This window comes from Harpegnathos saltator, unplaced genomic scaffold (assembly GCF_003227715.2).
Source record: "Harpegnathos saltator strain DR-91 unplaced genomic scaffold, Hsal_v8.6 scaffold168, whole genome shotgun sequence".
Lineage (NCBI taxonomy): Eukaryota > Metazoa > Arthropoda > Insecta > Hymenoptera > Formicidae > Harpegnathos > Harpegnathos saltator.
Genome location: NW_020229948.1, coordinates 83,635 through 102,712, shown reverse-complemented (window position 1 = coordinate 102,712; position 19,078 = coordinate 83,635). Strand labels below are relative to the sequence as shown.

General features: G+C 38.2%; 3 protein-coding genes across 4 annotated transcripts; 1 reads left to right on the top strand and 2 right to left on the bottom strand.

Moving 5' to 3' along the window:
* Window positions 1-1,083: 1,083 nt before the first annotated feature.
* On the bottom strand, window positions 1,084-4,035 carry LOC105191514 (uncharacterized). 2 transcript variants are annotated; one of them, XM_011154965.3, is made up of 9 exons: window positions 3,922-4,035; window positions 3,266-3,621; window positions 2,952-3,183; window positions 2,757-2,854; window positions 2,495-2,686; window positions 2,285-2,412; window positions 2,011-2,215; window positions 1,654-1,925; window positions 1,084-1,578 (listed from the first exon to the last, which is right to left on the bottom strand). In XM_011154965.3, the coding sequence occupies exons 2-9, from the start codon at window positions 3,500-3,502 to the stop codon at window positions 1,386-1,388; spliced, it is 1,557 nt and encodes a 518-aa protein (XP_011153267.1). In that variant the 5' UTR covers window positions 3,503-3,621; window positions 3,922-4,035; the 3' UTR covers window positions 1,084-1,385. The 2 variants fall into 2 exon arrangements, with proteins under 2 accessions (XP_011153267.1, XP_011153264.1); XM_011154962.3 differs by having other exon boundaries at window positions 3,806-4,027.
* A 2,338-nt stretch (window positions 4,036-6,373) lies between these two features.
* On the top strand, window positions 6,374-10,190 carry LOC105191513 (ATP-dependent DNA helicase DDX11). The gene is made up of 9 exons (XM_011154961.3): window positions 6,374-6,682; window positions 6,767-7,503; window positions 7,596-8,072; window positions 8,174-8,727; window positions 8,842-9,065; window positions 9,147-9,326; window positions 9,426-9,510; window positions 9,603-9,733; window positions 9,831-10,190. The coding sequence occupies exons 2-9, from the start codon at window positions 6,806-6,808 to the stop codon at window positions 10,068-10,070; spliced, it is 2,589 nt and encodes an 862-aa protein (XP_011153263.2). The 5' UTR covers window positions 6,374-6,682; window positions 6,767-6,805; the 3' UTR covers window positions 10,071-10,190.
* A 170-nt stretch (window positions 10,191-10,360) lies between these two features.
* LOC105191512 (aldose 1-epimerase) lies at window positions 10,361-12,272 on the bottom strand. The gene is given in 7 exon segments (XM_019845221.2): window positions 10,361-10,453; window positions 10,517-10,862; window positions 10,940-11,040; window positions 11,108-11,272; window positions 11,336-11,563; window positions 11,631-11,776; window positions 11,938-12,272. Coding segments are annotated over 7 exon segments (1,404 nt in total). The 5' UTR covers window positions 12,263-12,272.
* Between the last annotated feature and the right edge of the window lie 6,806 nt (window positions 12,273-19,078).

Below are 19,078 nucleotides of genomic sequence, written 5' to 3'. Positions count from 1 at the left end.
TCTAATTTATGCGGTGATAGTATGTGAAAAATGAGACAAAGAGAGAATGAAAGAATGAGAACACGAGAGAGAGAGAGAGAGAGAGAGAGAGAGAGAGAGAGAGAGAGAGAGAGAGAGGAAAGGGGGAGAGAGAGAGAGAGAGAGAGAGAGAGAGAGAGAGAGAGAGAGAGAGAGAGAGAAGAAAGGAGAGTGAGTGAGAGAGAGAGAGAGAGAGAGAGAGAGAGAGAGAGAGAGAGATGTGAGAATCTCGTTAATTTTTTAAAAAATATATAATAAAAATGTGGACTAGGGAAATCTTAGTTTTAGCAGAGAGTTACGCTACGCAGGATGCAGTCGAATATTTAATGGAATCGTGTTGGGTAATTCAAAATTCGCTTATTAATAACGAACATACGAAATCGATAGATCTGATGATGAAGTAAGCTGACCGACAGTCGTTATTATCGACTATTGATATCAATTATCAAACGTTACGACTGTCACGTCTTCGATGAAAATCGATCGAATCTATAACTACATCATTGTCGTATTCAAAGTTATGGCAAATAAAGAGCATACGTAACATAGCGATCATATACTCATTTATTCTCTATAAGTGTACAAGGTTCGTTCGATCACATAATTTACTAATCGATCACGGATCCGTTTATTCTCTAAGGGTCCTCGCACATAATCAAGATGAGAAATTTTTTCGAAACGCGCTCTACTTCATTATCCGATACGGCAGATCGTAATGCAGATCACAATACGCAGTTATCTGTCTCTGTTTAAGCTACTTAAGCCACAATAACGATAGCGGATTAATTAGATGAGTCAACTAACTTGAAAAGTACGTTTCGTAAGTACATTCGCCTACCTAGTCCCACGAGTATCGCAATAAAAATAATTTCATTTGTCCACATCGTTCTCATTCCCACCCAGTTGCAATACGTATAAGTCAACGTCGCAAGAAATTTTCGTCTGCGAAGGAAAGTAATGTACAACGCAAGCGTGCTTTCGCGTATTTTTACACCAAAGACGAGATCCCGATCCGATGTGATCCAAAAGGGACGAGTGCATTGGAATCGAAATGAGGGAGAGACGTTACGAAATTAAAAAAGATCTTATTATTGCGGCACCAGTCGAAGTACATACTCATTTCACATGACTAATTCGCGTTATTCGCACTACGTCTTCAGGATTATCATGGAAAGAGAAAGCGCGATAACGGGCTCTTAAAATTATATTACTCTTAAAATTATATTTACTCTTAACATTAAACGACGGGAGAGAATATAGAAGGCTCTACAAATAGCGAACGCTTGTACAAAAGGACGGGATGACAAATGAGATAATCGCAGCGGTATTTACATGTTTCTATCGCGTATACGCGTCTATGATTGACTTTATAAAGATACGTTTGCTAGATTATAGAAATCGTGGCGTTTCCTTTCTTTATCTTTGACCACGAGGAGCCTGCGTGATGCGACTAGAGCAAGAGTGGCTTGAAGTTCGCTTCTTAGAATCTGGTAGTTTGCTCGTAAACTGATGCGTCTCAAATTGCTAGGTGGGACCGGACGGCCGCCAGCGAATGCAAATCTGCGATTATATTCATAACATGAGAGGATATCGAGCGGCCTCATCGGTTATTCTTGTTGAATTTCACATACGAACCTTATCTCTCGCCTCGGTCCTCTCAGAGTGGAGTCCGGAAACACCGTTTGTTTATCCCATAATGTCCTGTTATTGAGCAACGGTCTCACTTTCACATACTTCATTTTACCTTTGATTATAATGGGCAATGAGGCCTTCCTACTGGTTTTCTTTCTCGTGCTATTGTTATAATCAGCTGGCAGGTACGGTAATAACGAATCACCGTAATGCTCAGTCAAGACAGTTAACTCCAACGGATGATTTCCCGATTTTACGAGGGAGCATATAGCCAACTAAAGAGTAACGAGGAGAAACAAGTTGGTTACATACAAAGTTGAAACAGTGTAACACAAAGTAACGTAACGCATGGATACTAACGGCTATTAGTTGCCAAATAGGCGATCCAGGCGAAGCGTAAAGATTCAAAATGTTCTGCACGGAAAGCACGTGTTCACTTTTGCGTTGGAAAAATCTGAGCGGCTGTATGCTCGCTAACATCTCCACAGCCATTATCCTTTTCTTGTTGAACTCAACACTCTCCTTTTCATCCTTCAGAAGAACACTCTCCATTACAGGTATATATCTGACGACAAATATTGAAAAAATTAATCGCTCAGATAGTTATTTGTATCATAGATGTGTTTTTCCTTACTTGTCGGCAATAGACGGCCACCGAAGCATGAGTTTGAGCGCACATTCTTTAAAGAGCACCTCCAGATTTGAATTGATGAAACTCTGCCCCAGTAACAGTTCCAACAATAATTCTGTCAATTTGTCCACCTGTTATTAAATGTTAGAATGAGACACTCGCAAATGTTTGGTAGAAAGTTTGAAAGATGCATATGTTTTTACAATTCATTACCGAAGCTACGTGATATGGATAGACAGCTTCACTATTGCTAGCGATAGCAATAATAAGCTGACACGTTCGCGTGGAAACGCGTGTATATTGCGCATTATTGGAGATCAACAAAGATCTGGCAATAGACATCAATTTGTCTACAACTCCTTCATCACCTAATTGTGGATTTGTGGCGCAGTCGTTAATTAAAACCTAAGAACGCAAAAATATTAATGATACAATAAATACTGTATTCATCTGAGATATTAAAATATAAACCTACCTGGAAAGTTTTTTGCGAACCATTAAATAAAGTTTTTAGTGCACGTTTAGCATAATTGTGACGTGCTTCTGTGAGTCTCAAGTCACATACCTCAGATTCTAAGAAACAAAAGGATAATGCTCTAGAGATGATGTAAATATTAGAAAACCAAGTGTAAAATATATGTATCACAAACATATATAAATGCAGAAGTACCTTGAAGAAATGGCACATTAGTTTGAGACAGATTCAATGGTTCATTCAATCGATGAGTGAGATTAACGATGGATTCATTAGGTACATATATCTTTGCTTCTGTGTGATATTCTGGCATAAATTCAGGTGCACCAAGAACTGGGTCTGTATCACACAAGCTAGTAATTACTGCATTTACATCTGTAGACATGAGTCGTCGTTTTTTACTATGCCTTAGTCTTGTAACACATTTCTGAAGACAAAATAATCACTGTAAGCATTATATATATACTGAAATATCATATATCAGGCAAGAAAGTAAATTATATTCTTACGTGCAGGACTTCTCTTAAACGATAGGAGGCATCTTCAGCTAGTCTCTTCAACAGAGGATCTGGCAGTGGATGCATACCTAATTCTTCACCGATAGCAGAGATCCATTCTGTGCTGACCATAGCATATCTTCTTGAGTTATTATCATTTGTAATACTGGTTCCTGCATCTCTGTTGTTATTGTTCATAAAGGAATTACTGTATCCAGCAGTAGTCTGATTTGTCAACATCTCTTTCATGACTAATAACTTTACTTTGTGCCCTGATGTAATGTATATACTTTTCTATATATTTGTTTCTTTAGATAAACTTTTGCTGAGGTCTCATCATTGCTTGCACATTGTGACAGAATAATCAACTATCAAAATACCAAAGCACATGAATTTGATTAGTGAAATTTTTGTCGCAAAAATAAAAACAGAAAAAAGAAAATATCAAAATGTACAATGCACGTAAATTATACATTTATCGCCATATTCAAAAACTATGATATATTAATTTAATATATTAATTAATTTTGGTAAGTAAAATCAATATTATACTATATGCGTTTTCGTTGGGATTGCATGAGAACCTGTAGTGATTCGGCTGTCATTTATATTTATTGTACGAATATTACTAGATATGCCGATTGAAGATTATATAGAGACTTTCTAACCTCCTTAATATCTCTTTAATACCACCGATGAAGTAATATCAGAGAGAAGAAGGAAAGGTCCACGGTCCACGGTTCTTTACTGTTTTCCCCCACCACGCACGCACCATATGGTCTGTTCTTTGTAGCTGCACTGCTGAACTGGTGCAATAAGCTAGAGTGAGAAAACCTATATTTGTCTCACTTTAACTTATTGCACCAGTTCAACAGTGCAGCTACAAAGAACAGACCAATAGTCGACTCGGTCTCTCCGTTGGTCTGTTCTTTTTAGCTGCATTACTGAACTGGTGCAACAAGTTAAAGTGAGAAAAAATATAGTGTCTCATTCTAACTTATTGCACTAGTTCCGCAATGCAGCTAAAAAGAACAGACCAATTGTCACACGAATGTGTATACAAAACAATTTTTACAGAGTTCGTGGAGACATAGGGCAGGTTAAAACAAACATAAAAGGTCTATACCGTTTTGCAATATTCGTAAGAGTTATCGAGTTATTAATTACAGAAATTTGACGATTGATCGCGCGTCGGCATGGTTGATTGGAAAAACGTCGCAGCATAACGCTGCATCAAGTGGGCGCTGCGCTTTGGCCCGAGCGGGGCTTCGATGCTTTGTCGATATCATCTCGACGTGTGCTTATTTGTTACATTCCTGTAATTAATAATTCGAATGTTATTGCGAAAATTGCAAAATTGTATGGGAATTTTATATTTATCTTAACCCACTCTATGTCTCCATGAATTCCTCGGAGCGAGGAATTCATGAAACATCCTGTATATGCGTGTCTTCGACCGCAATTTTTGTATAATTTCAACTTTAAATTATCAACTCAAGAAATACCCCAACGTGTGTATATATTTAAAATAAAACTTATTCCAAATTTTCTTACGTCCTGCAATCCTAGGAGACATATAAACATCATCCACATTATCCACATCCACATCTACATCCAGATCATCACATCTGCATCATTCACATTAAGGTCATTCTACAATACGTGTCGTAAGTTGTAAGCCGTAAGAATTGGCGAATCACAGTCGATTATTACAAAAATAATCGGCTATAATTGGTCAGTTCTTAAGGCTCGTCTACATTAGCTGTAAGAGTAAAGGTTATTGCACGTAAAAAAATTTTAGTTTTAACCGTAAGACCGTAAGCAAATTGACCAATCACAATCCAGCATCTCGAATATACGAATTGTGATTGGTCAATTTGCTTACGGACTTACGGTTACGATTAAAACTTTTGTACATGCAATGGCCTTTAGGCTGTAAGGTTGCAAGACACGAAATGAAATATTTTCATTCGCTGACAGCTTACGTTACAGCCTTATAGGCTTAAGGTCATTCTACAATACGTGTCATAAGTTGTAAGCCGTAAGAACTGACCAATTATGGCCGATTATTTTTAATAATTGATTGTGATTCGTCAATTCTTACGGCTTACAACTTACGACACGTATTGTAGAATGACCTTTCCTCTTACAGCTATTGTAGACGAGCCTTTACGGCTTACAACTTACGACACGTATTATAGAATGATCAAACGTGGTCTACAATGACAGTAAGTAGTAAGAAATAAGCATAAGCGGTAAGAAATAAACCAATCACAGTCGACTATGACAAAAATAATCAACCGTAGTTGGTCCATTTCTTAAGCCAGCGGCACACGGTGCTTGTTTTCGTGCTGGATTGCTTGCTGGATGAAAATACTGCGTTCTGATTGGTGCATTTCCATCCATCTTCGGAAATGTACCAATCAGAACGCAGTATTTTCATCCAGCACGAAAACAAGCACCGTGTGCCGCTGGCTTTACTGCTTACGGCCATTGTAGACCACGCTTCACAGGCGTGGGGCTGTATTCTGTACCTGCATATCGACAGTTGTCGGTGTCGTTAGCGACATTGCGCAGGTTTTTCATATAACAAAAAAGCTGCGCAATACTGCTTACGACACCGACAACTATCAGTACGCGAGTACGGAATACAGCCCCAGTGGTGCGATTCTGTAACTCGTTATTGGAGTTAACGATAGTTTCGTTATTGTTGCGCAGCTTTTCTACGGTATACAAAAACTGCCCAACGATAACGAAAGTGTCGTTAACTCCAATAACGAGTTACAGAGTCGCAGCACAGTACCGCGATTCTGTAACTCGTTATTGGAGTTAACGACACTTTCGTTATCGTTGCGCAGCTTTTGTATACCGTAGAAAAGCTGCGCAACGATAACGAAACTGTCGTTAACTCCAATAACGAGTTACAGAATCGTAGCACAGTGGTGCGATTCTTTAACTCGTTATTGGAGTTAACGACAGTTTCGTTAACTCCAAAATAACGAGTTACAGAATCCAGCTGCTGGTTCTTTACAGCTGCAATGTTGGACCAGTGCAATAAGTTAGAATGAGAAAAAGTATAGTCGTTTCATTTTAATTATTTCACTAGTTCAGCAATACAGTTATAAAGAACAAACCCATGGTTTCAAATGTAGACTCCGTCATGAATACGCCATGAATATGTTCTTTTATTGGTTATGTTTCGAAGTTGACTCCCAGTACTGGAAATACATAGTTTGTGTCACGTAACTAGAGAATTTCAGCGCTAGCAGTGAATATCGGAATGCAACCTTTTTTGCTAGAATGATGGCGGCACTGAGAGTAGCGGGAAAGTGGTCGATACGTTGCGAATTCTGAATAGTAAAAATATAGAATAAAAGTTTCAATTAACAAGGAATAACCGAGTTGACAATTAACATTGGCGTAATATGTGTAAGTTAAAATTATGACTCTAGTTTGCAAAAGTAAATGTTTAAACAAACTCTAAAAATAACTTGTTTATATATATTTGAGTAGGAGCAGAATAGACTTGTAAATCTGAAATTTCGTATAAAGATGGAACTTCCACAAGAATTTCCATTTCCTTTCCCAGCATATGAGATTCAGAAACAGTTTATGAAAGAACTCTATAACTGTTTAGAAGGTGGCAAATTAGGTCTTTTTGAAAGTCCTACTGGTACTGGAAAGTCTTTATCTCTCATTTGTGGCACACTGAAATGGCTGGTTGATCATGAGAAATACAAAAAGCAGGAATTATCTTCTGTAATTTCAGAGATAGATGGTAAAATAAAAAACTGTGAAAAGCCATCTGATGATTGGTTTTCTGTGCAAACAGAACAGATACAGTTAAATGCTGAAAAGCAGAAATTCCAAGCTAAACTAAATGCAATTCTTGAGTTTGAGAGTGAGAAAGAAAAGTTTAAGAAAATAATTGAATTAAATAAAACTTCAAAAACTAAAGCAACTCAGAAAGTAAGACAACAATTTAGAATTTCACAAAAAAAATCTACAGATCATAGTAAAACAGAAGAAATAGACTCTGATGTTTGTAATACCGAAAAGGATCTTATTCTGGAAGATCCATTGTCAAACTCAGAAAGTTCTGAAGAAGAAGATGATAAGGAAGAATCATCATTTAAGAATACTAAGATATTTTTCTGTTCTAGAACACACTCACAGTTGACACAGTTTGTGCATGAATTACAGAGATCTCCTTATTCTCAGGATATTTCTGTGGTACCACTATCATCAAGGTATCCCTCTATTTGATGTCACATTTCAGATGTATCGCATGATACATTTATTACCATATTTAGCTCTATATTAATACATTTTTATCTCTTAGACAAAATTACTGCATCAACAAAAATGTCAAGAAGTTAAAGCATGTAAGTTTGATTAATGAGACATGCCTTCAGTTACAAAGGAAGAAAACTACAGTTAAAAAGGAAAAAGATCTGAAGAAATCAAAAACTGCAAGTGGCTGTCCTTTTATACCAGGTGATCAAAAGTTATTGATGGCTGAAGTACTAACAAACATTCAAGATATCGAAGAAATTGTGCAGAAAGGCCAAGAGAATAATACTTGTCCATATTATGGCTCGAGAAAATCTGTGCAGAATGGACAGTTGATTTTGGTTCCATACAATTCTATTCTACACAGGAATACTAGGATCAGCTTAGGAATAGATTTAAAAGAAAGTGTACTAATTATAGATGAAGCCCATAATTTATTGGATGCCATTGAAGGAATGTATAGTTCTGTTATTACAGGAAGAAATTTGCTTCACTGCTACAGTCAACTGTCCCAATATCAGAAAAAGTATATTGTTACAGTAATATATATTATTTTTGAAATTTTATTATTAAATTATTAAATGAAGTATTTGTTCAATATTAGTTATGAGATGCATATAATTACAGATTTGAATCTTTATTCTCAGCCAAGAGCGTGCTGTTCTTAAATCAACTAAGCTTTTGTTTGAAGAAGTTTCTAATCCTTTTTGGAGCAACTATAAACTCTCATCCTAATGATGAAGTCAATAAGACTATAGTACCCAAATTATACAAACTAGAAGAATTCGAGCTACTTACAGAGATTGATACAGTCAACATATTCAAGCTATTAGAATTTGTTAAAGCTTCGAAACTCGTTCATAAACTGCAAGGATTTGTCGAGCAGTATGGTAACAATGTGAAAATTGGTGAACAGAAGGTAATGAAGTCTGGAATAACAGAATTTTTAAATTCGATCAAAAATAAAGATGCACTATCTCAAGAAGCATCTAGTGTCGCGGATGCACCGAATAACAATGAAGAGCCAATGAGCAATCCCTTGATGGCAATCTTAAGCTTTTTGGAATCCCTGAAAAGTAGCTGCTTAGATGGTAGAATATATGTTTTACCTAGTGCCACTATTGGACAAGGGATTATAAAATTTTTGCTATTAAATCCTGCAGCACACTTTCATGATATTGGTATACATATTGATTAATATTTATCTCAATATGAATAATCATTCTTTTCATTCTTATCTTATGTTTATCTTGATTTTGTTTAATACGTTAATTTTTTGATTGCAAAAATGACAGTGGAAGATGCCAGATCTGTGGTGCTAGCTGGTGGTACAATGGAGCCAATGTCTGAATTCATAGATCAGTTATTCCTGATGGCTGGTGCTACGATAGATAGAATAATGACGTTTTCGTGCGATCACGTGATTCCTAAAGAAAATATTATATCCAACGTTGTGATGCGTGGTCCTACTGGAATTGAATTTGAGTTTAGCTTTCATAATCGTCAAGATACAAAATTAGTAATACAATTACTATTTCTGTTCTTTTTTATTTTATTACATGTTTGATTATTCGACACTCAAATTGTTGCTTTATTTTAGCTGGATGAACTGGGTAGAACTTTGATAAATTTATGTAACATTGTACCAGCTGGAGTCATAGTGTTTTTTCCATCTTACAAATTTGAAGATACAGTGTTTAAGCATTTAAGTAAATCTGGTGTCATATCAAAGATTTCTGCAAAGAAATGTATCTATCGTGAGCCAAAATTAGCATCACAAGTATTTAATTTATTCTGCATATTTGTTCAGTAGAGACTGATATTAATGCTTCATAAATATATAATGTTTCATAAATATATGATTCATATTATGTTGCAGGTAAGTGTAATATTGGACCAATATGCACATTCCATCAAGAATCCGCAATCTCCATGCAATGGATCATTGCTGTTTAGTGTAGTTGGTAAGTAAACTGTATTAATATTATGGGAATATATTACTTCTCTGTAGAAAAGGATATTTTATTTAATTAAAATTTTTTATATTATTTCCCAGGTGGCAAATTGAGTGAAGGTTTAAATTTTTCCGACGATTTGGGTCGATGTGTTATAGTCGTTGGCTTGCCATATCCCAACATCAAGTCATTAGAATTACAAGAAAAGATGAAATACTTAAACGAAAATGTGGTATATAAGATTTGAAATATAAACTTCTTGATCATGAAACTTAGAATAAGAAAAACATTACGATATTTTTGTTTTAATTTTTCTGATGTCTGTTTAGAAACCAGATGCTGGGAGTAAATTTTATGAAAATTCTTGTATGAAAGCAGTGAATCAATGCATCGGCCGATCCGTACGTCATATAAATGATTACTCGACTGTCGTGCTGTTAGACAAACGCTATTGTCATAAAATCAAAGTACTACCACAATGGATTCAACGTTCCGTGAAGATCAACGAATCATTTGGATCTGTAATTAGTAGCATCGCAAAATTTTTTGCAACGAAGAGAACCAAATAAGTTTTGATCTGCGAAATAATAGCTTCGTGTTATGTAAATTTAAGAGATTACTAAATTATTATGAAACAATACTCAATAAACTCATTAAATACTTTTGTAATGAAATCACAACTATAACAATCGAATAAAATAAATATATATTTTTTTATTTTGCCTAAAATATATTCACTTTTCTCCCTAATATTCCAGATAATACAGTAGATATTATATACGCCACATATTATTTCCTATGTCTCTACTTTTCTTTCTGATACAGACTTCATCCTTTAAACAACTAGAAAATACATAGCTCATATATAATTGGCCAGTTGGATACCAAATTTGTAAGTTAAATCATGACAATAGATCTGGCCAGGTCGTAGAATGGATTGAGGGAAATGTGACTGAAAAAATGAATTCGTATGTGAATTAATTAATGCTATGAATAAGGGCATGACTCCACCTACATGATTAATCGCATTTGGGTAGTTTTGTGGTTGAAAGCTGAAAGCACAATGTTTGACGTAACGAGCGCCTTTCTTCCCGAGAATGAAACTTGGCAGTCTAGTCGCAGGCATCACCTCTGGCTTCGTTTCTTCACTTGCTTCTTCCTCATACTCTTCTTCATTATCAGATTTATCATCACCAACCCGACCGTCACCGATATTACTATTGGTCTACGGTAAAATTACCTTTCAATATGCATAAATTGCTTCGATTATTGGTGTAACTGGCGATACCTTAGTACGTGATGATAATCGGCCGCTTGTGTAAAACTGAACACCGGGTTGATTCGAGTAAATCTCCAAAACGCTGCATATATGTTAATTTATATTTGCAGGATATCGCTGCAAATATAGTTTATCAAATAACACAATCGCGAATCTTACCGGCCGCTTCTTGGATGAACGGCTTGAGCAACATATCCACTACCTCCGTGCCAACTGGGCGTCACGCAGAAGTTATGATCGTACCCTTCTCCCGGGGGGACCTGCGGCTCACAAAAATTCGTCATATATTTCCTATTGAAATGATTAATCTGAATAGTAACGCGCTACCTTCTCGATGCAGCTCTCCAGAAATTTTGGCACACGCAGATCCATAATGGTTCCTCCAACTCCTCGGATGTCACCAGTTGGTATCGGATCGGTGTAATCCGCGAAGGTCCAGCGATCGCAATTCAATGAGACTCTGTGCCTCAGCAGTTCTTTCTTGCCAGCGTCCTGCGTCATGTCGCAGTAAGTAATTTGCCTTAACGGGGTGTACTAAAATTTTATTTTAATTACATGTCCAGCAAGATTGAACAGCGAGCCGTGCGAGATGTTCACTATCGTGGAGTTTGTTGTTGTGGCTCGAATATTTATCTCCAGCTTGTTGTCGGACGTTAAGCTGAACCTCACCGTGGTCAACACTGCACCGGGATAGCCCTCTTCGCCATCTTCGCTCAAGTAGCTCATAACGACTGAGCAGCCGTCGATGTGCGATTCCCACAACCGCCGACCGAAGCCTTTCGTCTAAAGCCAAAGTGTACGCCAATGATCGGATGGAGATGATGCTGAATAAAGAGACCAGCAGACTTACACCCCCATGGAGATGGTGTTTGTTGACGTCATTCGTTGTGAGCTGGTAAGGTTTACCTTTGATAGTGAAATAGCCATTTCTGATGCGATTTGCACATCTACCCAGTATGCATCCTATGAATGGATTGATGCTGGGATTCATGTAGTCTGAAAAACGACCATCTTTTTTATATGCTCTTGATTGCGAGATGATTTACGAAGGAACATTGAATCGATCATCTGTTTGCATTACTACGCATTTTCATTCAATTATAGCAAAGTTCGATGAGATAGAAAGTTAAATCAACACGACACGTAAAACTTCGTACTTTCCAAATCGTCGAAACCAAGCACAACATCCGCGATACGGCCGTACTTATCAGGGAACTTTAGAGAAACGATCGTGGCACCCCAAGTGATGACGGTAATCTCTATACGATTGCCGTTGGTCATTGTGTAAAACTTTACTGGTATCAAACGAGATTCCTTAGAGGCTTTTTTTATGTCGGCATCTAAAGACAATTCTTCTTTATAATATCCCTCACTGTTGTAGCCGCGTGTTTTATCATCCGCAGATTCTGCAAATGTAGGAAGCTTTATGCCGCTGTTGCTATCTACCGCACCATTGTCATCATGAAGGCAGGACTCTTTCATCACCGGCGTGGATCTCTCCAAAAATCCCTTCCGTAATTTCGACACCCTTGCAGTCACAATTGTAAGTAACCATGTTGCGTTTCTTTGACGTCCGCTTATTGCCGAATCATGGATAATATATGATGTAGTAGAAACAAGAAATTTGGTTGCTGCGCTCCTACGTTTATGTCAAACGTGACATTGGCTTGATAGGCATGACGCAGACAAATAATGGATTACAGGGTGTCATCTCGACTTTTTTTTCGTAATATCTTTTGTTGCTTCGTAACATCAGAAAATCACATTTCTAGTTTTTTGGACATAATCATTGACTCGAGCGGTAAAAGTTAGTGTGCTCAGCTATATTGATTGAACATTCTCCAAAATTTAAGAGTTAGATGTTGTAGGAATGTGGAAAACAATAAATAGTCACTCAAGTTCCATGAGACTGTTATTTGAAGTTATTTATTAATAGTAATAATAAAAATAATAATAATAATAATAATAATAATAATAATAATGAGATAATAATTGTAAAAATAAGAAAAGAAATGAAAATAATAATATAAGAACAAATATGGTGCATCGTGTGTAGTAACGCTAAGACGTCACAGTAATAATAAAATATTAATACATTAATAGTTATTCTAATAAAATATAATAATAAAATAATAACTACAGTTTATTATTATTCTTATTATTATTATCATTCTCATACTCTAATTGTTATTTATAATTTATATAGTTAATATTTATAGAATAATGTACAATGGTTGAAAAAATACATGAGTAATTTTAGTGCAATTCTGACACCACGATGCTAGACGTTCGTTCATAATTCCGATAACTTCGTCGGGAGAGTAGACATCACGTGAAAGAATCGAAGACAGAATATGTTATTGCGAGATATATTTCATTTTTAAACAATCAAGAGTTCTCAAGTCTCCATCGTGAAATTAATATTCGTCCATCTGTATATAATAATCATTTTTATTCGCTGTTCATAGAGAGATAAAAACAGTCCTGTAAGACCTCGTTCTCCCTTTTTCGCATGTCTGTCTGCTGTGTGTGTGTGTGTGTGTGTGTGTGTGTGTGTGTGTGTGTGTGTGTGTGTATACGTGTCTGTTTTGGCAATCTATATTAATCGTCAGAAATCAGAAAGATTTCCCCGGGTAATCCTCTTCTAAAAGTGAATTCCTTCTCCGAACTCACGTGCGAGAGATCGCTGGTAAGAGTTTATTATATTACATTGAACAATTTCCCGTCGAAAGCTTTGGGTTCCGCGATTTTTTTTTTTCGTTACTTTAAGGCGCGCACCGAAGCGATCATTATTATTCTTCACTTAAATACACGTGGAACACATTGCACTTAGCTTATCATTAACATACTTACAAACTATAGAGTTATTTCATGCTTAAATAAATTGCTTGCGACCCTCTCTCTTGTGAGTTTTGCCGTATGTTTTCTCTACGTTCCCTACAGCTCATGTATTACAAAAGGATACTGACGAAAAAGAATCTTTTGTCTTCCGCGCGCGCGCGCGCGCGCACGTGTGTATGTGTTTGTATGTATGTGTACGTATGTATGTATGAATATATGTATGTACCAAACTGCGACAGCCCCATATATGCGGTCGATAGAGAGAATCGTTTCTATATTTATGAAATATATTACGTTAAACTTTCTGCAACGATCTCGCCACAAGCGTACAAATATCAAAGGAGCTATCACAGTATGAAAAGAAAAAAAAATGTGTGTGTGTGTGTGTGTACATCGATCAGACGATTCATTTTATAATTAATCTTCTTGGTCGTGGGTGTTATTGTACAATTTGCTAATTCGCGCAAGCGGCATGCAATCTCGACATAACTTACGTCGTAAAAATATTTACACGTTTCCTCCTTTTTCCCCTCTCTCTCTCTTTCATTTTTTTGTTTTTTTTTTCTCTTTTTTTTTTAATGCGACATTATAAGAAACAGGTTCAGAGCAACGGGATCTTGTCATATCATGTATATTCCCCACGAGGCTGACGATGAGTATTTGCATTTCTTCAGTGCCTTGAAACAGTCCGCTCGTTAGACCTAGCTAAATTAGTAAAAGACTACATCGTGAGAGTGTGAGTTTTGTATTATTACTGTAAAAACGGTGTTAGTTTCGCGCATTACGTTCGTGACTCCGACACACGCGTTCCACGCATCTGTCTCTTGTCGCTCTCTACACAAAATTTATAAATTTATATCCTGTATCAAAGAGTGCATGTGTAGTGGTGATGATGATACGCAACAGATTCTCTTCTCTTCTCTTCTTTTTTTTTCGTTTCTTTTTGACAGAGAAAACACAGTGAGAGGAAGAAAAGAAACACCGGAGACGTCATCGCTGATCGCTCGAAAGAAGAAATTCATTTCCCGCGCGCGTATGATTGCCTTCGTCGGAGTGAACAGTTTTAAGTCTTACAAATTCACAATTTCTCATTTTCGTGCCGATTATTGGGCAACGAAAGGAAAGAATGATTGCTTATTATTGAGCGCGCATAGAAACAGACTTCCTCTTTCGTCGCGTAACGCTCGGCCCTGTCGATCGTTTCGGCCTCGTCATTGTTTCGCCCGGATAATTTGTGTTCGAGAATAACTTCGTCTAAAATCGAATCATAGTTAATTAAGAAAACATCCGGAAAAAATTGACTACCATCGCAATGTGATATTATTATCGACATATCATGCGATATATCGAACGATACATTTATAATAAATTTGTCGAGGTTTGCTGTTGCGTATATGTGTCTTCTTTTTTCTTTACAGAGAGATACGTATATTATAGACTGATATTATAAAGAGACCTCGGTTACGATTCATGTTTGATATGATACAACGTGGTTTTATCTCATATACAATTATTCTGAACACACGTTTCTTATATACGTTCTGTCCAACGAGTCAAACATATTCCGTAATGCTCTCTAATAAAGTATAAAATCGGATTCTTACACCCCCTTAATCTATAGGCTAAAAGGTGTTTGTTATATATATAAAAAATAAATATAGCTTAGACTAGCACTGTCGGCGACGGATACGCCATTACACAATCGATATAGCTGTCGAACGTTATATATATATATATATATATTCTTGTATAATTAAATTATATATAATTACTATATGAACAATTCTCGATATTAGCATTCTAACACTTTGTCAAACATTTTTCTCTTTCACTCTCTCGCTCTCTCGATTATCTTGGAAGCATTTTGAATTTCTACGTGTCACTTATTAACGTATTAAGTACGTGATATTAGCACCGCAGAGAATACCATCGCGCAGCATAGAAAAGTATATCCATTAAATGCTTTCTGAACGGGACGTCATTTGTAGTAACGTAGAAGAAAAAAAAGAAAAAAAAGAGAACCAGGGACCGGTCACCTCGTTTATGATTCCGCGCGTCTTGACGAAGTTGCCGCGACTGCGTGTGACAATGCGAAAGCAAGGAGGGTCCGTAAAGGAAAAGAAAAAAGAAAATGCGAAAACTCCGTCATGCCGATCCGCCGCGATGGGTCCACGTTTCTCTGCCTGAGAAAGATTTCGAATGCGTCCTCGCGTTGTTCACCGGATCTGTTCTCCTCGCGGTGGCTGACGTTACGTTCTTATCGTTTTATCTTTTGCTTTCTGTTGTAGCCGAGAGTAAAAATCAATCGGTGCGGTGCGACCATCGAAGTGCAAGTTCCTCTCTACCACGCCCAACGCGCTCGCTCTCCTGTCCTACGTATGTACATCGCGCGGCGTCGTACACCTACGAAATACTGATGATCGTCACTCGGGAATACAGTGCGGAGGGAAAGGTGCGACATTCGTACGACACGGGGAGAGCCGTGTGCGGGCGCTCGCGCACGCGAGATTGTGCGCTGCATGAGGCGGGCGAGGTGCAAACGCGGATCGTTTTGATTTGATTTCCCCCGGATGCGGCGTAGAAACGATGCGACGACCGTGCGTGAGTAAGTTTGATTGCTTCACGGGCGTTTCGACCGAAGGGACTCGGACCTTCCCTAATTATCGTTATACCGATCAACTAAGAGATTACGTGCGTCGTCTTCGAATGCTTTACTCGGCGGTGCGACGTAACAACCTTGTTATAGCTCTCTAGAGCGCACAGTGTATCTCTTATGAGGAGCTCTAATTAGCTGTAATTTTATGTGTCGAGGTTGTTTCACCGGTCTGTGTATATTCAGGGCACATCGAGCACGCGGAAAGCACACGAGCATTCTTCGACGTCCTCCGGAATTGGAAGAGACCCAAATAATCATAATAGTAATATAATTCCTCCGTCGACAATTAGCGTTAACCGGTGATTACTGGAAAACGGCAAGTTCGAGTCGCGGTGAATCGGTATAAAAAGAGCGCTAGAGTCGCTTTTCTCAAATGGTTTTCACGGCAAGGAACCCGAGAATAATCGAGAATCTTCAACTTTTCTCAAATCTGCGGTGAATATATTTTCAGACACTATTATTAAGAAAGCAGTCTCCGTCGAGGACAACCGTTAAAGTTAAAGACCAATCAAGCCAACGCTCTCCTTAGCAACAGAATGCTATCTTTTCCTGTGCAGCCGAGTCAAACGCCGTGTGCTCTTCGAGTGGCCCGTGCGTCGAAAACGAAACGCTTACAATCATCATTGGCGCGACGCAGAGACATCCGCGGAGCGTCCGATATTCCTTGAGGAAACTCCGCGGATGTCGTACAACATGCGTGAGCTGCAGGAGGAATGTATGAGTAGTCGTTACGCTATCCAACAGTAATCGTGATTCAGCGCTTACTTCTATATGTACAACGACCGTTACGTGCACGAGGGATCCTCGAGTTCTACGACGATCCGCAAGAGTATCATGAATTTTCATGAGCGCAGCCGAGCGCTCGCTCGCTCGCAACGCGCCTCGCTTCGCGCTTTCAATACTTTCTACAGACACGCAAGTGGTGTTCGCACAAGGAGAGACCTACTGCTTCGTGGATACAAAAAAGAAGAAGAAGTAGCTGCGTGACAGCTGCGCGAGGCGCGACCAGATCATGCCCGTTGTATCGCTACTACGACAATCCGCGAACTGAAGCTGATACTTTTGTCTTTCGGCTATTCGGTAAACATTGCTCTTTTCATCAGTCGCGCATACTTTGTCGATCGACGCGAGTAAGAGGCGGAAGTAGCTGCGGATGTGTAACCGTGTACAAATTTCCAATTGTGTGCATCGCTGCGATAGAACGACGACGACGGCGACGACGATGACGGCGACGACGACGACGACGACGAAGAATATGATGATGATGATGATGACGATGAACGTATCATTGAGCAGAAGCACTGTTTTAAGAATGACGCTACGCTCATTTTCCTTCCTTTCGGTGCGTAGCGTTTAAAACTGAGAAGACGGAGACGAGATTACTTTTTTTTTTTTTAGTAGCGTGTTACGGACAATCTCGAAACGAAGGAAAATGGAATCGTATGCCACCACCAAATTAACAATAGTACAACTTCGAATACAATCACAATGACTAGTTACACTGATTGCAATAAGAAGAGAGATTATGCCGAGAATACTGTAGATTAATACGTAAAACCGCGGAGTAAACTCAGCTAAGTACATAAAGCTACAACTAATGCTTTTATAGCTGTCCGTTAGAATACATAAAATTAGATTATAAATAGCGATCCTTCATTATCTCTCGGACCATCTGTTATATCCGTCTAACGATTGTAATGTCTCTACCAATCTAATAGACAATCGAGCTGCCGATGCGTGTGTATAAAATCAATTGCTCGCTCAGGTTGCACAAAACGCGCAAAAGTCCGCACAATTTGACGAGACTGCCGTCAATACTTTCTAGTAGGAAAATTAGTAAAGTAGAACCTTCGCTACTCAAACGTACTCTAGCATCTGGCGAAGAGAAGAAATATGCGAAGGAGCAATCGCTGAGGCAATGTGGAACCAACATCCATCGGATGGACAATCTCTTGGCTAAAACTATCAAGTACAATCCAAAATGACCGGTTTGTTTCTTCTGAAAATTATTCGAATTTACATGTGACGGTGCGTTTGATATTTTTTCAAGAACTTGCCATTTCAACCGCTCTGTTACAATTTGATTCGCGTTGGTCGTCAGCGGTAGTTCTAGCGTCGAGATTTCCGTAGAGCGTGTGTTCCTTGCTCAAAAATCGACTCGAAATCCGATGAAGTGCTCATTCCACATTGCACAACCGCGATTTGCCGCGAAAAGGCTTCTTGGAATGTTCTACGCAACGTCGCAACGTGTGTTCGGATGTATACAAGTATATCACTGGAGTTCTCTATTACTTCTAACTTTCGTTTCACCGAGATGCGACTGCGAATATCGAAAGCAAATGTCGCTAATACGCGGTCGTTGTTGAAGAAAAGAATGTTTTCGTTTTCTCCAGTTTAATCTTACTGCCGCGATTTCAAATAGAATTGCACACACACATGTACACATGCGCGCTCGCACGCGCGCCCACACACATCACAAATAGACACACACACACACATACATATATATACACGTATCGATGACCTTTCTCTTCCGCGAAGTCGTACGCACCGCTTACTTTCCTTTTCGCGCATTTAATAACACATACATCGTTGAAATGTGTCGAGACGCCGAGGAGAACGCTCTTCTGGAATGTTTCGATATCGAGTAAACTGCGAAGAATGCCAGACTGCGTAAGCTTCGAACGATCATTTTCGAATGATACAATGCGTTTATTAATCAACAATATCATTACCGATTATTATGTTACTCAACGATATATACCGATTATCATATTGTTAGAAGAATATCGTTTCAACCA